The sequence below is a fragment of the Aquarana catesbeiana genome, linkage group LG01 (assembly GCF_042186555.1).
Source record: "Aquarana catesbeiana isolate 2022-GZ linkage group LG01, ASM4218655v1, whole genome shotgun sequence".
Lineage (NCBI taxonomy): Eukaryota > Metazoa > Chordata > Amphibia > Anura > Ranidae > Aquarana > Aquarana catesbeiana.
Window position 1 is genome coordinate 133387387 of NC_133324.1, and position 18810 is coordinate 133406196.

Below are 18810 nucleotides of genomic sequence, written 5' to 3' on the forward strand. Positions count from 1 at the left end.
GATAGATTCTAGTGTGTTCCGAGTATGAGACAGGAAGGTCTCAGCTCGAACCCAAAACACAGTGTGATATGCTGTATGTAGCCCACCCTTGCGAGGCATGCTTCCATGTGGGGGGTGCATGATTTGCAAGTATGTGGAAAAAATGAAATCGTTCATGAGTTCGGATGGGAGTAAAATATTCAAGAAACAACATTTCATTAACTGCTCAACTACTTGCGTTATCTATATGCTTACTTGCTCCTGTGGCAAAGCTTATGTGGGTAAAACCAAAAGGCAGAAATGAACATCCACTTGCTCTGCATTTTATTCAACATCATGGAGGTGACCCAAGGGGGTTAAAACTTAAAAAGGTATTTATAGCTTGAATTTACCTACTAGACGGGGAGACTTTGACAGGATTTTAATTCAAAAGGAAAAAAAGTGCATATATTGCTTAGATACTTTTCACCCAATCTAGAATCTAGATTAATAACTGATGACCCGCTACCTGTAATTATAAAAGTAAATATCTTCCATGGCCATGATAGGATTACTGCTGTTAGTGCTGCCTGGTGTCCTCCATTTATCTGTTTATTTTCTATGACAGATTCTCTGTCTGATATTGATAAATACAACTAGCCATTTGTAGCAAAGAGATTTCTCTCTGACTTGGTTTGGTTACCATGTTTTCGTACTTTCCCTATTTGTGCAAATATATGTTGCGCTCAGTGTTTAATTTTTATTTAGTGATGAATGTCTGTTGAGGTTGGGAAGCCTGAGATCGTTAGGGGTAAGAAAATGAATTCCACAGGTGTGTGGTGCTTATAAAAGACACCTCTCTCTATCCACTCCTTGCTCTGAAGAAACGCGCCTCATGAGTGAAACGCGCCAGAATGCTGTCATTACGACTGTGATGCTTTGACACAGACAGGAACCAACAGACCTGCCTTACCGCCCCAGGAATCAAGCTGAGATAACAGGAGGAGTGTGGACACGGCAATCAAGGTGCTCCGGAGGCTGATCCCAGAGCAGACCAGTGGATCCTTTAGTGCTGTCGAGGACTGGTGAGACTAACTAAACCGGCATAATCCGGCATTTCACTTACACCATGTCCATCCAGCACTACCCTGACCTCCTTACTGCACACTGCCTGTACTTGCTCAAGTCCACCACCTATCAGCTCTGTCCCATCTAAGCTGCTGCATACTGAGCAGAGAGCACACTGTCCATAGCGTGGAACTTTTTGATACCTGCCGAGGATCCAATCCAGCACCATACATACGATTTTGACAGGTACCCCGCTCCGACCGCCTAAGTCAGGGGTGTTGTGTCCCCTGTGGCCCTCCAATTGTTCAGGAACTAAAATTCCCATCATGCCTAGTCATGTCTGGGAATGTCAGAGTTTTACAATGCCTCATGGGATGTGTAGTTCTGCAACACCCGGAGCGGTCGTAGTTTGAGAATCCCTGGCCTAGGTGATCGGAGCAGAGGTTCGCTCCCCTACCTCTCCCTTCAGCCTCTTGGGACACGTCACAGGTCCCAGGAGACTGTGGGACCATTTTATGGGGTGCATGCACAGCCAGCTGTGAAGCCCATTCATGGGGCGCATGCGCAGTGGGCAGCCAGCTGTGAAGCCACAAGGAGTCACAGCTGGGTGCCCACAGTTAAGATGCTGGTGCCTGGACCCGAAGACCAGCAAAAAGTCGGGTGAGGACATCGCTGGATCCAGCAGCTACAAATACTACTACTAAATCTTTTGTTTATAGCGTGAAAATCCTCTTTAAGAGTTAACTGCTTAAACTGTACTAGAAATGGTAAACACTGGTAGTCCTGTGTTCTCCTTGTCCTTGAATACTTGATGACTTGCAGATGCTGTATAATTGTGACATCAGTAATTTGTGAGATTGGGTGTAATGATGTGATAAATTACTTGGAAGGAACGTACTGTTTTTAAATCTGAACATTTTTGCCTTTGCAGGTTCTGCAATAATAGAAGATGCTTAGTGATATGGAGAGAATTAAAGTGGGTTGAGATGAGGAAGAGTGTGATGGGCCCCAGCTGGATGGAAGGAACAGTGTAGGTGGATTCACTTCTCATGCGTCACTAAATCCCAGGAGGAGAAGAGGAATTACATGGGTTAAGCACTAGGACCCTCCTCAAATCAAATTGTGGCTGGTTCATAAAATAAAGTCATAAAAATGTTCATAATTGGTAGTTTATTACTTTCATGTATCCCTTTAAAAGTGGCATTTACAACTGTACCTATCCATTAATAAACTGTGCAAAAAAAACACATTAAAGCCCTTCCCGGCCAGCCCCAGGATCCCTTTAAGGCAGCCTTCGCACGGGCAACTAGCACCGATTTAATTAAATAGTTTCAGGAATCTCCTGATTCCTGCAGCAGTTTCTGCCACAAAGGGCATCCAGCAGCGATCACCACTGGTAATCTCAGGATGTGTGGACAGCCACGGATAGCTGCAGACACTGAAGGCCTGTCATTGAATGTACAGGGCTTGTTGCCTGCAGCTGGCTCCTCACAGGTGGCAGTTCTTAGGATAGAAAAAAAAACAAAACAAAACTATAGTGTGTACCAGGCTTAACTGAATTTTTCAAAAGCTTTTTTTCATTGGTCTAAGTTCCCCTAGCAGTGTCCAGCTTTCCATGTCCTTTCACAATCCCATGCCTATTAACCTTGAAAATGAGAATTGATTGGCAAGATTTGCCTCCAATTTACTTCAATGAGGTTCCCAATAAAATTTGCAATTTACAGATTTTTGCAGTGTTCGCCAAAAATGCCTATGAATCAAACCCAAGCAGATTCAACCACCACTACCTCTTTTATGTAAGTCAGATCCCTGTATTAGAAAGTTTTCATTATGAATGATACAGTATATCTGCATTTGTACAATGTTGCTTAAAAAATAAACAAAAACATTTTGGCAGTAATCAAGGCCAAATTGAAACTTCTTATATCCTGATAAACAGAGCGAGGTGGACTAGCGTTAATGTGACAGCAGAGCTTCACTGAATACAATGGGAGAACTGCCATCTAACTGCGTAGTCTGCATGACTGTGCTGTCCTGCTCATCCGTAATTTACTGTATGCATGAAGGCCGAAGTTGTAAGTGTAAGTAGTAGTTTGTAAAAAAAAAAAAATCTGCTTACGACTAAATCACAATGGTATAATCATGTTACAATACCTCCCCAAAGCCTGTTTTGTTGTCCTTGGACCAAATAGAGTTGATTCCAAGCTCGTGGATGGCAGCTGTCATTTCTGTACCCTACACTGGCCCAACCACCCTACCCGCTAATGTGCAAGCTCCACTTCTCTCTGCCTGAGAGGAGACACAAGTTGGCAACTTTGCCTTGGGTGCCAAAGAATCCTATGCCATGCCATATGGCCAGTACAGGTCTAACGAAAGATCTGCCCTGTCCTATCAGAAACTACGGTACCTATCTGCTCGACTTCATCATGCATTGAAGTTTCCTGTGACACAATCAAGCTGCCTTTTACTTGTTTGTATGCAGAACCAGAGCAAAAGTTGCAAAGAAGTTGTCAGAGCAGTCAGAAAAAATATGAAGCAACTTTTGATTAAAGAATGTTAATTCAATACATTCAGTAAAAATATGTACAAATTAAAATAAAATTAGCCACAAGAAGACTGAGTCATCGAACATAAATATAAAGACATGAATGTGACTGAATACTTAAAGTTCTATGTGACCACAGTCTCTGCAGCTGAGCAACAAAGGAAGACTGAAAAGAATTAGAATATATACAGCATGGAGCTAAAATCTGTCCTCAGCAAGAGCTCAATACTACCAGAGGACTGCTTTGTCTATAATACAAAGCTAATATAATGATAAAAATATTAACACCAATATTGCTGCTGAAAAGACAATGATCACTTGAGGTGGGACTGTCAGCTACCCTGCAACAGATACATACCCCCACCGTTTCTAACAAAAATCATTGCATTTTACGACAAGTCCACAGGCTGTATTCAGGTCAATAGTTTGCTGTCAGACCCTATAGTCATTCGCAACAGAACAAGTCAGGGCTGATCCAGTCCCTTCACATATTGGTGATGGAAGACCTTGCTGGTGCAATTTGGTGGAAACCCTACTAATCTGGGCCTTTTCGCTGGGGGGACATGATCATAAATCTGTTTGGTCTTTACGTGAACAATATACTGCTTTATATTTCAAACTTCTGACTGGCCTTTCCCACGATATTGCAAGAATTTTGGCTTTTTGGCAAACTGAGCAACTTTCAGGCAAATACCCACTCACAAACCAATTACAGTAAACATGACAATTCCTAACATGAAACAGTTCCTTTCCTCCTTTTTTCAAATTGCAATGGACCACTGTCTCAATCAAGTACGTAGACCTTTCTAAGCTCTATACATTTCTCACAATAAGGATACAGTGTGGGTCGGCCTGGAACCTATCCTCTTCCCCTATTTGCCCTACCTTGGATACATAGACAATGATGCATCCTCCATTCCACCCTTCCAATATGTATAGCTCCTCTCTTGCAGTGTGAGGCTACTTACTTACATACTTGCTCCTTAAAAGCAGTAGTAAACTGCAATTTTTTTTTTTTTTTAACAAAATAGTCCCCTGCAGGATAATAGCATAATGCATACTAGCACTAGGGCTGCAACTAACGATTATTTTCATAATCTATTAGTTGGCCGATTATTGTTTTGATTAATCAGATTATAACCTTAAAAAAAGTGTATTGTACAATTAAGTTAATATGTAAAAAAAATAAAAAGCAATTTATTCTGGAATATCTCTATGCAGTGATAAATATTAGGGAGCAAAGTCTCTAATCCACTGAGAATAACAGACAGAAGAGATATACTGTATATACTATTAGAGGTTGAATCTGGTAAATATCAGACTCAGACTGTGAAACAGTGAAAGTAATAATATATATTACTTATATCATATATAGCCTATTAACCACTTCAGCTCCGGAAGATTTTACCCCCTTCCTGACCAGAGCACATTTTACAATTTGGCACTGCGTCGCTTTAACTGACAATTGCGCGGCCATGCAAAGCTGTACCCAAACAAAATTTGCAACCTTTTTTCCCCACAAATAGAACTTTCTTTTGGTGGTATTTGATCACCTCTGCGCGTTTTTATTTTTTGTGCTACAAACAAAAAAAAGAGCCACAATTTTGAAAAAAAAAAAAAACAATATTTTTTACTTTTTGCTATAATAAATATCCCCAAAAATGTTTTTAAAAAAGCCCTCTGGCGGCTCTTAAAGAGGACGACATACGGGGTTTTGCGCAGCCATGGCATTCTGCGGCAGTATATCTGCGCAAGGCGGTCGGCAAGCGGTTAAATACATCCAGAAGTAGTACATATGGGCATTTTTAACTAGGAGTCAGACATAAAGCTATATGAAGGGTGGAAGGGAGATAGAAATATTTTATATTAAAGTATTACTAAAAGCTGAGACTTTTTTCATGAATGTGATAATTTTAAATATAATGCACAATACTGGTAAAAGTTTACTTTAAATGTAATTGTAATGCCTTATATTACCTCCAGTCTATCAGCCTTCATCTTCTCTGAGTTCAGATGCTGATCTTCCCTGCACTGAGTCTTTAAAGTAATTTTTTTTTTTAAAACAACAAACATGCTATACTTACCTGCTCTGTGTAATGGTATTGCACAGAGCAGCCCTGATTCTCCTCTTCTGGGGTCCCCCACCGACTCTTCTGACTCCTCCTGCCTTCAGTGCCCCAATAGCAAGCTGCAAATTATAGTATAGAGTGCCCCCTATAGCAAGGTAATAAAAACTTCTGCCTTTGAAACCACTCACTTCCTGCCCAGGACTACAGGTCCCATGAGGCATTGCTCCTCTCACATTCACAAGTTCTCAGGCACTTACTGACATGTATGGACAGTGTACTGAGCTGTATGTGTGCTTCACTGTATTTCTGCATATGTAAACAATGCATTCTGTATGCAGGCCAACTAATCGGCTGGCCGACTAATCGTTTATAAAAAATAGTTGACAACTATTTTAATAGTCGATTAGTTGTCCATTAATCGATTAGTTGTTTGGGCCCTAACTAGCACATTATGAAACACTTACCTTAGAACTAAGCCCTCCAGCAGTGTGCTGTCACCACTGCAGAGGCTTCCATCTTCACCCAGTCTTCCTTCCGGGTTCACAGGCTTTGGCTGTGAGTGGTCGAGATGCAATGGCGTCACTCTCGGGCTAGCGCGTGGGAATCACGGCTGTGATACGGCTCTCTCAATGGACGGCACACTGTCCATTGAGAGTGCAGTGCGCATGTGGCAGTGACATCACCGGCTGCTACTATAGAAAATATCTCCTATAAAAACTGCACGTTTAGGAGATATTTTCTGTACCTACAGGTAAGCCTTATTTTAGGCTTACCTGTAGGTACAAGTAAGCAATAAGGACTTTACTCCCATATTGAAAAACCTGGCTTTCCTTCCCCAGGACTTTATGTGACCTCTTTCTTGAGGTGGACAAGTGGGAATCTTTCCTCAATCTCTTCAGTACTACAAGCTGGGGATTCCCTCACCACCTTAAATGCAGACCAACCAATGTCCCATTTCTGAAGATTGCACTTCTCTTGCTACTCCCAATCTTTACAGTCAGTGTACAGCCCAGCTCGATATTGGCATGCCGAGAACAAAGTCAGGTGCTGGGGACACCAACTACTATGCGCATGTGCAGGAGTTACATCATCAGTGACCTTCCACTGGAGATATGGAACACTGACAGGTAGGGGCCATAATGTGTAAGCATTCTATTCATACTTATGGTGACAGCCCACCAACCCCACGCACACATTTCCACTGTATTATAACCTGATAGTAAGTGAATAAGTTACTCAGACATTTTTAGGTAGTTGTATACAGATTTCTGCTATAGTTAGAAACTAAAGAGGGCCCGAGCTCTGGAAGCTGCTCCCAAAATGAGAGTGCAAATGAATTGTCACTATTATTGCCTGTGGTTCTTGTGCAGCTGATCGGTTCTAATTACTGACTTATTATGCCTTGTTCTGCACTAGGTCTGTGTATGTAGGCAGCCATCTTGGCAGAGGCAGGGTTTTTCTTCTTTATGTCAGATCCTCCACCAAGTAGAATAGTGAGCAGAAACGTGACATCTCACAGAGAACCACCGCTCACACAAAGCTCCCAGTTCCCCTCACTGAAAGCATTGGGTGCTGATCCCAGGACCCCGTCAGCCACAAAAAGGTTCGCCCTCTAGCAATGTCACTGCATAGCCCTCCCTACAACTGCCCTATGATTAAGCCCTACTTGGTTAAAACATTTTAGAGAGGAGCGGCTTTAGGCCAGGCTATGCTGCTTGCTAGCTGCCTTGAATAAATATGGCTATCACTGAAACTCACTTAAAATCTGGTGGGACTAGCTGATCCAAGACAGCAGTGCCTTAGATCTCACACTGCAGATATACAGCTATGAGGCTCACATACCAGGAAATGCACTGTCATTTTTAAGGAGAAATTCCAGACAAAGGGAACATTTCTGGGGTACCACTTGGGCACCATTAACATATCTAGAGATTTCCTAAAGCATAGCAAACCTTGGTTTTTGAGTTCAGTTCCACTTTCAATTAGAAGGCATGAAATATTGATTTTTCACTGCTAATTACCCATCACTGGCTGCACGAATTGAAAAAGGGAAAGCAATTGCTACATTTGTTTATAGTGTTTTACTCTAGTATAACCTGGTTTCATATGTCACAGACTCACTTTAAGACCTCATGCACATTGGACATTTTTACAGCTGCTGTTTTTGGCTTCAGACATTTTTATCCCCAGCATATAATGAGTTATGGTACTACCTTAAAGAGGAACTGCAGTCTGCTCACATAATTTGTAAAAAAAAACATCTTTGTCCTTCTGAAACTTCCGTCCAACCACTTTGCATATTATTTTATATATACTGTAATTCTGTACTTGCCAAATATGCTGCAGAAACCTCCCCCACCAAGTCTGGCTGCAAACATTTTAACTGTGGGCAGCTGCAACTGCTGCCTGTTCACTTCCTGGATTTACACAGAGGCACACCTCCAGCTCTGCAGCTCTCATTGGCCTTCTTATGACTCATGCCCCCTTCCTGCCTGGCAAACTATCAGGAGAGTGAGAAAGAGAGCTGTGTATAATGTCATAAGCCTAGGCTTTTTACCAGACAAGAAACAGGAAGTGGGCTGTTTAAGGTATTTACTGGCAGAAAAAATGTTTTACTATCTAAAGTTAAAACAACAAGGGCAGAAGATTTAATAGATGGAGAGTTGAAAAAATGTAAATCTGCTTTAACTCATTATATACTATACACTCCAACTCAAGCAGCTGTATTAGTAGGAGCAGCAGTTCATTTATAACCCACAGCCACCTGCGTGGGACCACCCAAAACTTATTTTCAAACTCCTCAGCAGGTTATTCTATGTGTCCATGCACACGGTTCTCAGTAGTTTTTGGCAGGGGCATTTTCTAGCTGGAAAAAACCCCAGAACTAGTGGGTTTTGAGAGGAGTTTTTCAGCTGTAAAAACTTTCTAACTCTGAAAAAAAGCTGAAAAACGCCAAAAAACACGGCTATTCAGCATTTATCTGCCTTTTTGAGCTTCCTACAGCCAACGTTACTGGCTTTTTTTTTTATAATGCCCAGTGTGCATGAGGCCTAAAGCAAACTTAACTCCCCACCGCTCTGTCAAGTGCCAAAAGCTGCCATAAACAGCATCACCATCATTCCAGGAGCTTGATACCCACACAAAGGGCTTTCTGGGTAGCTGGGCACACAAGAACTGAAAATTGGCATGTTTAGCAGGAACCAGCTGAATTTTGCTCTGTGCGTATGGTCTAAATCACTGGCTTACTTCAAATGATCCTGCTGAAAAACCAGCATTCGAACACATGGGCAAAGCTTAGATGTGCTTCAAAGCCAACCATACAAGGATCAAAATTCGTCCAGTTCCGCAGGATCTATCGATCGTCGTGTGTACAACCAGCCAGCTGGGTTTTTCCCAAATGACCAGTGCTGCCACCTATAGCCAGCAATATTGATCATCGTATTCCCCGTAGGCAGAATACAGTAGCACAGCGGGAAGGATTCCCCCATCCACATCGATTGTGTGCATGGGGGAATTGGCTCATTTATTTTTCGTTCAACCTCCTTATTGAAAAAAAAAAAAAAAAAAATCATGTATGATTCCCCCCAAGATTCTCTGCTAAGCATATGAGTACCTTACAAAAAAATTGGATTTGAAAAATATAAAAAATATAAAGTAATCTTCCAGTAGTTATGAAAAACGAGGCTGCAAACATTTATATCACATTTATTTTACTATTAGCAGTGACTTTGAATTTTCGATAGTTCAAACCCTATGGGGCTTGTCCTGGCGTTTGACCAATATCCAGGACATCCCATGGATCCAGGACATTTCCTGTTGCCGAGTTCATTTTTTAATTATATAATCGAAAAAAAAAGACTAAATTTTGAAAAAAACGAAACAATACTTTCTACTTTCTGTTATAAAACATATCTAATAAAATCAGATTTCTTAATAAATGTAGGCCAAAATGTATTATGCTACATATCTTTGGTAAAAAAAAAAATTCCAATAAGTATATACTAATTAGTTTGTGTGAAAGTTAAAGCTTCTACAAACTATGGTATATGTATATATATATTGAAAAATGATCAGTCCTAATGTACTGACGGTCTATGTCTTTCTTGGGGCACTTTAAATGCCAGAACAGTACAAATACCCCCCAAATTAACCCTTTTTAGAAAGTAGACAGTCTGAAGCATTTAATAAGCGGCATGGTGAGTTTTTTAAAGTTGTAAATCCTTTTTTTCCCCCACATACTGTCACCAGAGCATTACAGCGTCATCATGTGACTGGTGTGGAAGGGATCAGGGACACTGACTGCTAAAAAAAAAAAAAAAAAAAAAAAAAAAAAAAGTCATTAGGTTTTCAAATTTTTTTATTTTAATTTTTTTACATACTTTCATCAGAGTAGTTTAGTGCCACTATAGTAACACTGTACTACTCAAAAGGAGTTTTTTTTTTTACACTTTGTTTGCTGTTACTATAATAATCACTGTATCAGCAATGTTTTGTACTGTTATCAATGGGTTAGATTCATAACAGCTGTGATTACTAGTTATCTGTGATTGGCTATAGCTAATCACATGGTACAGGGTGCTGCGATTGGCCCAGGTAACATGTGGGTCAATCACAGCATAGGAAACACAGGCATTATGAATTAATTCATTCATCAGAGCTTTGTTGCCATGCTGATCATGTGATCGCATAGCGATCGCATGATCATCGAGCCCCAGGGAACCGGAATCAGCTTTGCGCACCTAACCAGAGGCAGGCCGGATGACATACATATACCTGATCTAGCCTGCCTGCAGTAAAAATATTGAGGGCGGTTGGCAAGTGGTCAAAGGAGAAGTTCACCTTTAAAAAAAATAAAAATAAATGCACATCTTTTTGCAAAATTGTGCATTTATAATTTTTTTTATTAGGAAAAAGCATTTCACGGGTGCAATCTCGTGCTCCTGCAGACTGTTACAGTAGCTGTCTGCCCATTGTACAGGCAGGCAGATTCAATTAACTACATAGAGCGCTTATCAGCGCCCTGGTAGTTCATTGAGAACTACAAGCCGTCAGCCACAATGGCTGACAGTAGTTGTAGCTCTCCCAGTTACAGAACTCTGTGCATGAATGGCATGTTGGGGTGGGCAGAGCCCCACACAGGCGCAGCTTTTTAAAATTCTGACAGCGGGTGTGGGGAGAAGATCCCCAGCTCGCTGTCACAATGGGGGCTGCTAGTTTAGTAACATGTTACACCCATTATAGGGATGTAACATGTTGCTAAAGGTGACTTTATCCTTTACTATATTCAAGTGTGTACTACATCCAAAAACCTGCAAAAAACTATAGACAATCAAAGTAGCTGCACGGCCACACTCCAAATACACACTTTTTATTCATGGCAAAACATGTTAAAAAATCCAAAACTGTCACATCATGGTTGTAGTTGGTACAGAAGAAACAACTAATGCGTTTCACATCATGGTAGATGCTTAATCATAGCTAGTAACCATAATCAGACTGGAAATATATACCGAGTATATATAATATAGTGAGATAAAACCAATTGGGGAAACAAACACCCCCTAAAACTCCTCCCATATCTAATCAAAAAACTTGCCTTTCAACATTCGTTAGCCATTAAAAATGTTATTAATTTCCAGTAAGTAACATTACTAAATAGCAAAGCATAACGCACAGCTTTAAATAATTAGAATTTCCTGTTTTGTAAAGCATGTTGGTTTCTGCCTTTTGCTGACTTAATTACTGACAACCAGTGCTCTGACTCAATGATAATCTGCCAGAAGGGTTAGAAATTCTACTCACACATACAGTATGTTGTGCAATTTCAATTAAAGGAAAATGCATTTTCACAAAACAAACATCACTATTTTACTGGAATACAATAACTGAATGGAATTTCATGTAAGTTTTGTAGGTCGCCCACAGACAGGCAGATATCTCCCTGAGAATGATGGGCAGTGATAGAAGGAATGCACCTACCCATCCTCAAGCAAGAGCTATAGCAGTAGGAACTGTCATGATCCCAGCCAACAATGACAGCATTACTAATCAATGCTGCCACATCTCCATATAACAGTGAACGATGAGAGAAATAACTGTGGATGAACTACTTGCACAGAGGTTTTTCTAAATGGTTGTAAAAGGTCCATGTGTGGTGTGAACCTTTTATGGGCAACAGCTCAGAAATGGTCGAACACTGCAAGAGAAGCCTGAGAAAGATGCACACTTGTGATTGCTGGCCTGTTTAAATGGACCCCTAGTCTGGCTTTACACTACTTGACAGGTTGTAGATATTTAGCTATTTTCTAGTGTGGTAGATGTGCTCCTACAAAGGGCATTCTTTGACCTAGAGCAGGGTTTCTCATGTGGTTTTCATCTACAGAAAGTGCCAATTTACAACTACCTTACCTGAGTATTTATGTCTACAACAGATGTACAGAAAAAGTATTAAGGTAAGGGTACCTGGATCTCTTCTCGGGTAAGCCATGAAGTCTTTGGCGTGATCCCCTCTGGTACAGTCCAGTGGCCCTCATTGCTTTCAATATTATAATAGTAGTCATACTGATCCTTCAGTTTTACCTTCAGCCATGAGCTCTCCTGTGCTGCTGTAGGAACAATACATGCATTTATTTTAGAGAGAGGACGTCGGCAAGTTTAGATCTTGTTTGCAGTTAAACCCCAATAGAATTCACACAAATGGATACTCAGCCAGACAGACATTAATGTATTAATAACCTTTTTCATGGTGTTTCTGTCACTGTCTTGTTATGACAACTGTGCACTGTGTTTAATTGTGAGATATCAGAGTATGACCAAACTGTACAGTGCATTAAGAAATCTAACTGGCTTGGTCAGACACATCCCTGAGCACAGAGGTTCAACCTGAAGCTTGTAGGCCCTGATGCAAAAGTTGGCCTGGGGCCCCCCTGACACCCGTCGCGTGCCAAGATACTCTCAGTGGGATTGTATGTAGGAGTAAACTCAGAGGGCCTGGCCTGGGCTCGCCCCAGCTGAGCTCTGACTTCCACATTCGCAAAAAAGCCCACCACTTTTCCAGAATGTGGATGGCCTGCCCTCACCTTGTGTGCACGTGCACAGTTGAGCAGGGCTGTACTGGGCTGGACAGAGGATGCAAAGAGTGCGCAGCTGGGGGAAAAAGTCTTGCCCCGTCACCCTGCGTAGGTGAACCCAGAAACTCAGAAGGCCTACGCAGGGTAATTCAACAAATGCTTTTCCCCAGGGACACAGCGTAAAACAGGGGTAACTTTGAGAGTTGGAGATCTACCTGAACAACATGAAAGATCAAAGATGACCAGGATTCGGTGTCCCATTTTTTTTTTTAAAGAAATTAACAAGCAAGGCCTAACTATATAGTAAGGGAAAGTTTGAAAAATTTAATAAAACAAATGTCACTGTAAAAATATATATAAACTTAGCCTACCTAGTGTCAGTCAGTAAAGCAGTGGACAGTGTCAGTGGGGCAGAGGACGGTGTCAGTGTTTTTTTTTTTTTCCAATGTAGGGGTTGGGCTTTGGTGAAATATCAGGGGATTAAAAAGACCCCCAATGTCTCACTGTTGAGAAAGAGAAAGAAATTTAAGGAGACAATCCTCATTCTCCAACACTGTAGCCTCAGCTGCACAGAATGTATGAAACTGAACCGTTTACTATGCTTAAATTATGAACAGTCATTGATCAGTACCATTTGGTGGTTACCAGGGGAGCACATGGGGGGGGGGCAAAAAAAAAAAGGCCGGTGGGAGGGAGGGAAGGAGAAGCAGGCTTTTAACTGCTGCAAGACGAAGAGGGGATCGCTTCCAGTAAATGCTGCCCCCACTCCTGTCCAGGTTCTGCAAATCTAATGCGACAGTCCACACAGACCCCCTGCTACCTCTGAAGCTATGCCAATGCCTAAGCACATAAAAGAGGTGTGAGTTTTAGAAGTTTTGATTATATTTTTATTAATTGTGCTGAGGTTTATAGGTGTCTGTGAGACTCTTGCTTATGGCACAGCAATCAAAGCATATTTTGTAGATACAAGGCTGGCTGGGTTTTGCTTAACCATGCCCCTTAAGCCTCACCCATTGTTAACAGTTTGGCCACACCTACTTTTTGGTGTGGCGTGCCGCAGGTTGATGCCATCAAGTGTCCCTCATGTATACGCTCTAAAGTTGGAAGGTATGTACCGTTCTTCCATTCCCTGACAGTATACCCTCTCTCCTACCAGGCACAGTGTGGAAGTTTTGGTTTGCCTCATCTGCCTGCTACCTATAGCCATTGAGTGGAAGTGGGGAATGCATAACCCCTGCCCCCTCATTGTTGAACTACTGTTAATAAAAATGCACTTTACAACACCACAAATTGTTTTTGGCCTTTTTCTTTTTTCTGGAAGTTAAACAAGCACTGAAAGCACCAAAACCAATGTAGCAGTAAGAGCTGTGAAAATGTGGAATAGACTCCCTCCAAAGGTGGTTCTGGTAAACTCAGTAGATTGCTTTAAAAAAAAAAATAAGGTAATAAGAAAAATGAGGGGAATAACTGCGCTACGGTGAAATACATAAACAATAACAATTATAGCCGCGATTCATCTATGTAACACAAACACAGTGAAATTAAATGAGAAAAAAAGGGGGGTTGAATCATACACATCATCACCAAACCAAATATTTAGAACTAAGTGAAGAGTTCCCCTTTAGTTTATACATAATATACAAAACACATGTCAAATGAATAATCAATCCAAAAATAAATCCAAAAATAAAATGTTCAAAGTGATAATAAAAAGTCCATGTATAAAAAATAAATCACCCAAGTGATATAAAAGTATCTTAAAAAAGTTCCAAAAAACAGCAAGAATTTATGTTTTTGGAACTTTTTAAAGATACTTTTATATCACTTGTGTGATTGATTTTTTATACATGGACTTTTTATTATCACGTTAAAAAAAAAAACGGCCTGGATTATTTCCTAAATGTACAGAATATAATTGGGTACTGACATTTATAGGTAAAGCTGATCCAGGGAAAATCCAATTGCCTCTCGGGGATCAGGAAGGAATTTTTTCCCCTGCTGGAGCATGCTTTGCTGGGTTTTTCGCCTTCCTCTAGATCAACTGTGGGTGAAGGATTATGTATATGGGATTGTATGACTTTTTTTTTTCTTTTTTTGAACTGTATGGACTTTTTTTCAACCTGGCTAACTATGTAACTATGTATTGGGGTTACCTTCGCTGGTCTTAATTTTTTTGGACTCTGAAAGGTCCTTATGATAAGCCTCTGCACACTCTGGAACGATCCCCTTTAATCCCGCCTTAGACGACTGCAGTGCTTGAAGGGTATGTGGTGCTTCCTCTTTCTCCAGAGCCAGGTTAATTTCTGCCACACCAGCTGCCACTAAACATGTAAGACACAAATACATATTGTTATAAGAGTCTGTAAGTTATATACTGCCAATATACACAAAATGAACAGAATACTATAAAGGATTGATATGAACTGGAAAAAAATACAGAGAATTCCGACAGTACGGATAGTTGTAGTCCAAAAACATTCTTACATGTGAAAACAGGAGGCACCAATAGATCCCACCTATTGTTATTCCAAACATATATTAGGAAATCAAAGCAAACATTTTATTGCCTTAACCATCCAACCCCTGCATATTTAATTACTTTGAGATTTTATGTGATAAGAAAACAATCATTGCTTTGCTCGCCATATAATTATTACTGTTCATTCTTCGTTTGTGGAGTCGCTTGCATCACATTTACATCGCAGTTACATTTAAAGTGGTTGTAAACTCTTACATACACCCAGTGAAGTGACCGGCCTCAGATGATACACAGAAAAAAAAAACTATTTCTGCTACATAAGTGGTATCTGTCTATCTGCAGTCTTCTCTCCTCAGAATCCCTTCAAAGTCTAGGTTTTTTTTTTTTTTCAAGCTTGTGTGAGAGTTCAGAAAAAAGGAGGAGGAGAGCTGAAGTTGAGAGCTCCGAGAGCTGATTGGAGGGAAAGGACCCACACCCCTTCACACAGGAACAGAGCTGAGGCTGTCAATCAGCTGGCACTCCCTCCCCTGTCATCTTTTTTTTTTTCTCTGTGTCAGGAAGACTTTTCAGAAGTGATTCATGCAGATAGAGGAAGGAAGCAGCAGACAGAAATTACACTTTGTGCTCTGGATTGAGACAAGTACATACTATCGATGCTTTGTTCATATTTCATGTCTGAGGTTTACAACCACTTTAAAGTTGAACTTTAGGCAAACGCGTTAGCTTCCGATTACACTTGGGCATATTCATATTCAGCCAATTCTGAACCCCCCCCGACCCCCCCCCCCCCCGACACATTTTATCTGTAATGCATATGGTTCTTCTTTAATGTGATTTCAAACTTCAGCATCATTTATGACATCACATGTTGCAGTCATCCTTGAATCTGCTAGACCAGTTCTTAGGTGCAAAAACACACAAAACACTTGTTTTGCATATTTTTAAAGGGTCTTAGACCCTTTTCACACTGAGGCGCTATAACGCTAAAAATAGCGACTGCAAAGCGCCCTGAAAGAGCCGCTGCTGTCTCTCCAATGTAATGTAGCCCCGAGGGCTTTCAGACTGGAGCGATGCGCTGGCAGGACGCTAAAAAAAGTCCTGATAGCAGCATCTTTGGAGCGGTGAAGGAGCGGTGTATACACTGCTCCTTCACCGCTCCTGCCCATTGAAATCAATGGGCAGCGCGGCTATACCACCGGCATCCAGTAGCGCTTTGCGGTGGTTTTAACCCTTTTTCGTCCGCTAGCAGGAGGGGTAAAAGCTCCCCACTAGTGGCCGAATAGCGTTGCGAAAGTGACGGTAAAGTGCCGCTAAAAATAGCGGCGCTTTACTGCCGACGCACCCACAGTCCCTTGTGAAAGGGGCCTTAATGTAGTCCATGTGTCTATAAATGCACAATTCTGTCTGAAAAAAAAGCTCATGTACTTTTTCACGTGACAAATGATACAGCGTTTAGGTGTGAATAGGCACCACTGAAATGTGATCTGATGATCCCAGTATTTCTGCCAAACAGAATAGCCAGGTACAGGACTCTCAATAGAATGGCAAACTACACCAAAGCCTGCTGATAGGACAATTAAGAAGCAGAAGCACCCCTGATGGGTTCAATGTTCCCTGTCAACACATGTGCACTACAACAGAGCCCGACTGGTTGTTAGCACTTGTGCTTTTGCTCCCAGTCCAAGTGTTGCTATAAAAAGGAATAGGCCTTCCCTGCATTAAGGTAAAACATGTTTTACAACTTGCTATTTTCCCCCCAAACTCTTCCATGAGTCCTTGATCGACCCAGTGCTCTGCACAGCTGCATCTTTTCTGAGACATTGGCTCCCGCTGCTGTCAATCAAATCCTGTGAGGAAGGGGTGGGGAGCGGGGCCGGACCACTATATGTGTGTCTATGGATGCACACAGCCCAACTCGGGAGAAAGCGTACACCGTGGTTTGCTATGGGGCAGACACAGAAGAGAAGAAGTGAACAGCCCCAGTGGGGGAACTGCAGAAGAGGATGTTTGGGGAGCAGGTAAGTATAAAATGCTTATTATTTTAATTAAAAGACAAACATTTCTGTTTAGAACTGCTTTAACCACTTCAATACCAGGCACTTAGACACCTTCCTGCCCAGGCCAATTTTCAGCTTTCAGTGCTGTTGCAATTTGAATGACAATTGTGTGGTCATGCTACACTGTACCCAAACAAATTTTTGATCATTTTGTTCCCACAAATATAGCTTTCTTTCGGTGGTATTTGATCACCTCTGCGGTTTTTATTTTTTGCGCAACAAATAAAAAAAAGACCGAAAATTTTGAAAAAAAAAACAAGTTTTTCTTTGTTTCTGTTAAATTTTTTTTTAAATAAGTATGTTTTCTTCTTCAATGAAGGGCACTGATATGACTGCAATGACGGGCACTGATGGGCACCGATGAGGTGGCACCAATGAGGTGGCACTGAGGTGGCACTGATGGGCACTCATAGGCGGCACTGATGGGCACTTGTAGGTGGCATTGATTGGTACTTATGGGTACTGATAGGTGGGCACAGATGGGCAACGATTGGTGGCACTGAATAAACTGATTGGTGGCATTGCTGGGCAGACCTGAAACATGTTGGTGCCAATCAGTGCCCATTTGTGGGCACTGATTGGCACAGATTGGGCACATGTGGATGGCCATGGGGTACATACCTGGCCATCCACATGTTGCCCCTTTCCTGGTGGTCCTAGGGGAGATCCCTGGTGGTCCAGTGTGGTGATCTGAGGGGAGGCTGCGCTGATAAACAATCAGCGCAGACCCCCTCCCCCCCCCCCCGTCAGGAGAACCGCCGATCGGCTCTCCTCTACTCGCGTCTGTCAGATGCGAGTGTGGAAAAGCCGATCAACGGCTCTTCCTATTGACATCGTGATCAGCCGTGATTGGACACAGCTGATCAAATGGTAAAGAGCCTCCGGCGGAGGCTCTTTACCAAGATCGGTGTAGCGGTGTGTCAGGCTGACACATCGCTCCACCGATCGCCGCGATGCACGCCCCCGCGGGCACACGGCGGCATGTTATCCTGCTGGACGTCATGACGCCCAGTCAGGATAACTGAACCACTTCCCGCACGTCAATCTGCTATAGGGGGGGCGGGAAGTGGTTAAGCATATGCCTGTATGGGTATGGATAGGTGTTCCATGCATCCCTGTGCAGGCAAACCCACTCGTGTAATTTGTGATGCAGTGGCTGTACAGACACAGATGCTCCTCCCAATTTGACATCTGTGAGGGGCAGGTCCCCAGAGTGCACACTGTCTATATTTGAGGACCCGCACCCACACAGCTATCGAATTGGGAGCAGTGGCTATGTCTGTGCAGCTGATGCATCCCAACTGACATGAATAGGACTACTTGCACAGGGTGAAAGTAATGTGCAGAGGGTCCATTGGGAATTTTTGGTGTTAACGTGGTCAAACCCCTTTGCACAATATGGATTTGAGCACAGGTATATCTTCAGGTATATCTTTTTTCTTTTGCATAGTGCAAGTATTTGCCACTATATCCACTGGAGAATTTGAATTTTGCAGAGCAGAGTAAGCACTGGCTATGTAGGGATGTAGGCATTACATTGATGCAGTTGGCCTTCTCAAAAACA

General features: G+C 41.9%; 1 protein-coding gene across 2 annotated transcripts in view; it reads right to left on the reverse strand.

The window, feature by feature from the left end:
- The window catches only part of IQGAP2 (IQ motif containing GTPase activating protein 2), a 375241-nt gene that overhangs the window by 60119 nt on the left and 296312 nt on the right, over positions 1-18810 (reverse strand). For both annotated transcript variants that reach the window (XM_073623999.1, XM_073624006.1), the window contains 2 exons: positions 14864-15031; positions 12103-12245 (listed from right to left, as the gene is read on the reverse strand). In XM_073623999.1, the coding sequence (XP_073480100.1) occupies positions 12103-12245; positions 14864-15031 (311 nt within the window). The remainder of the gene's footprint in view (positions 1-12102; positions 12246-14863; positions 15032-18810) is intronic.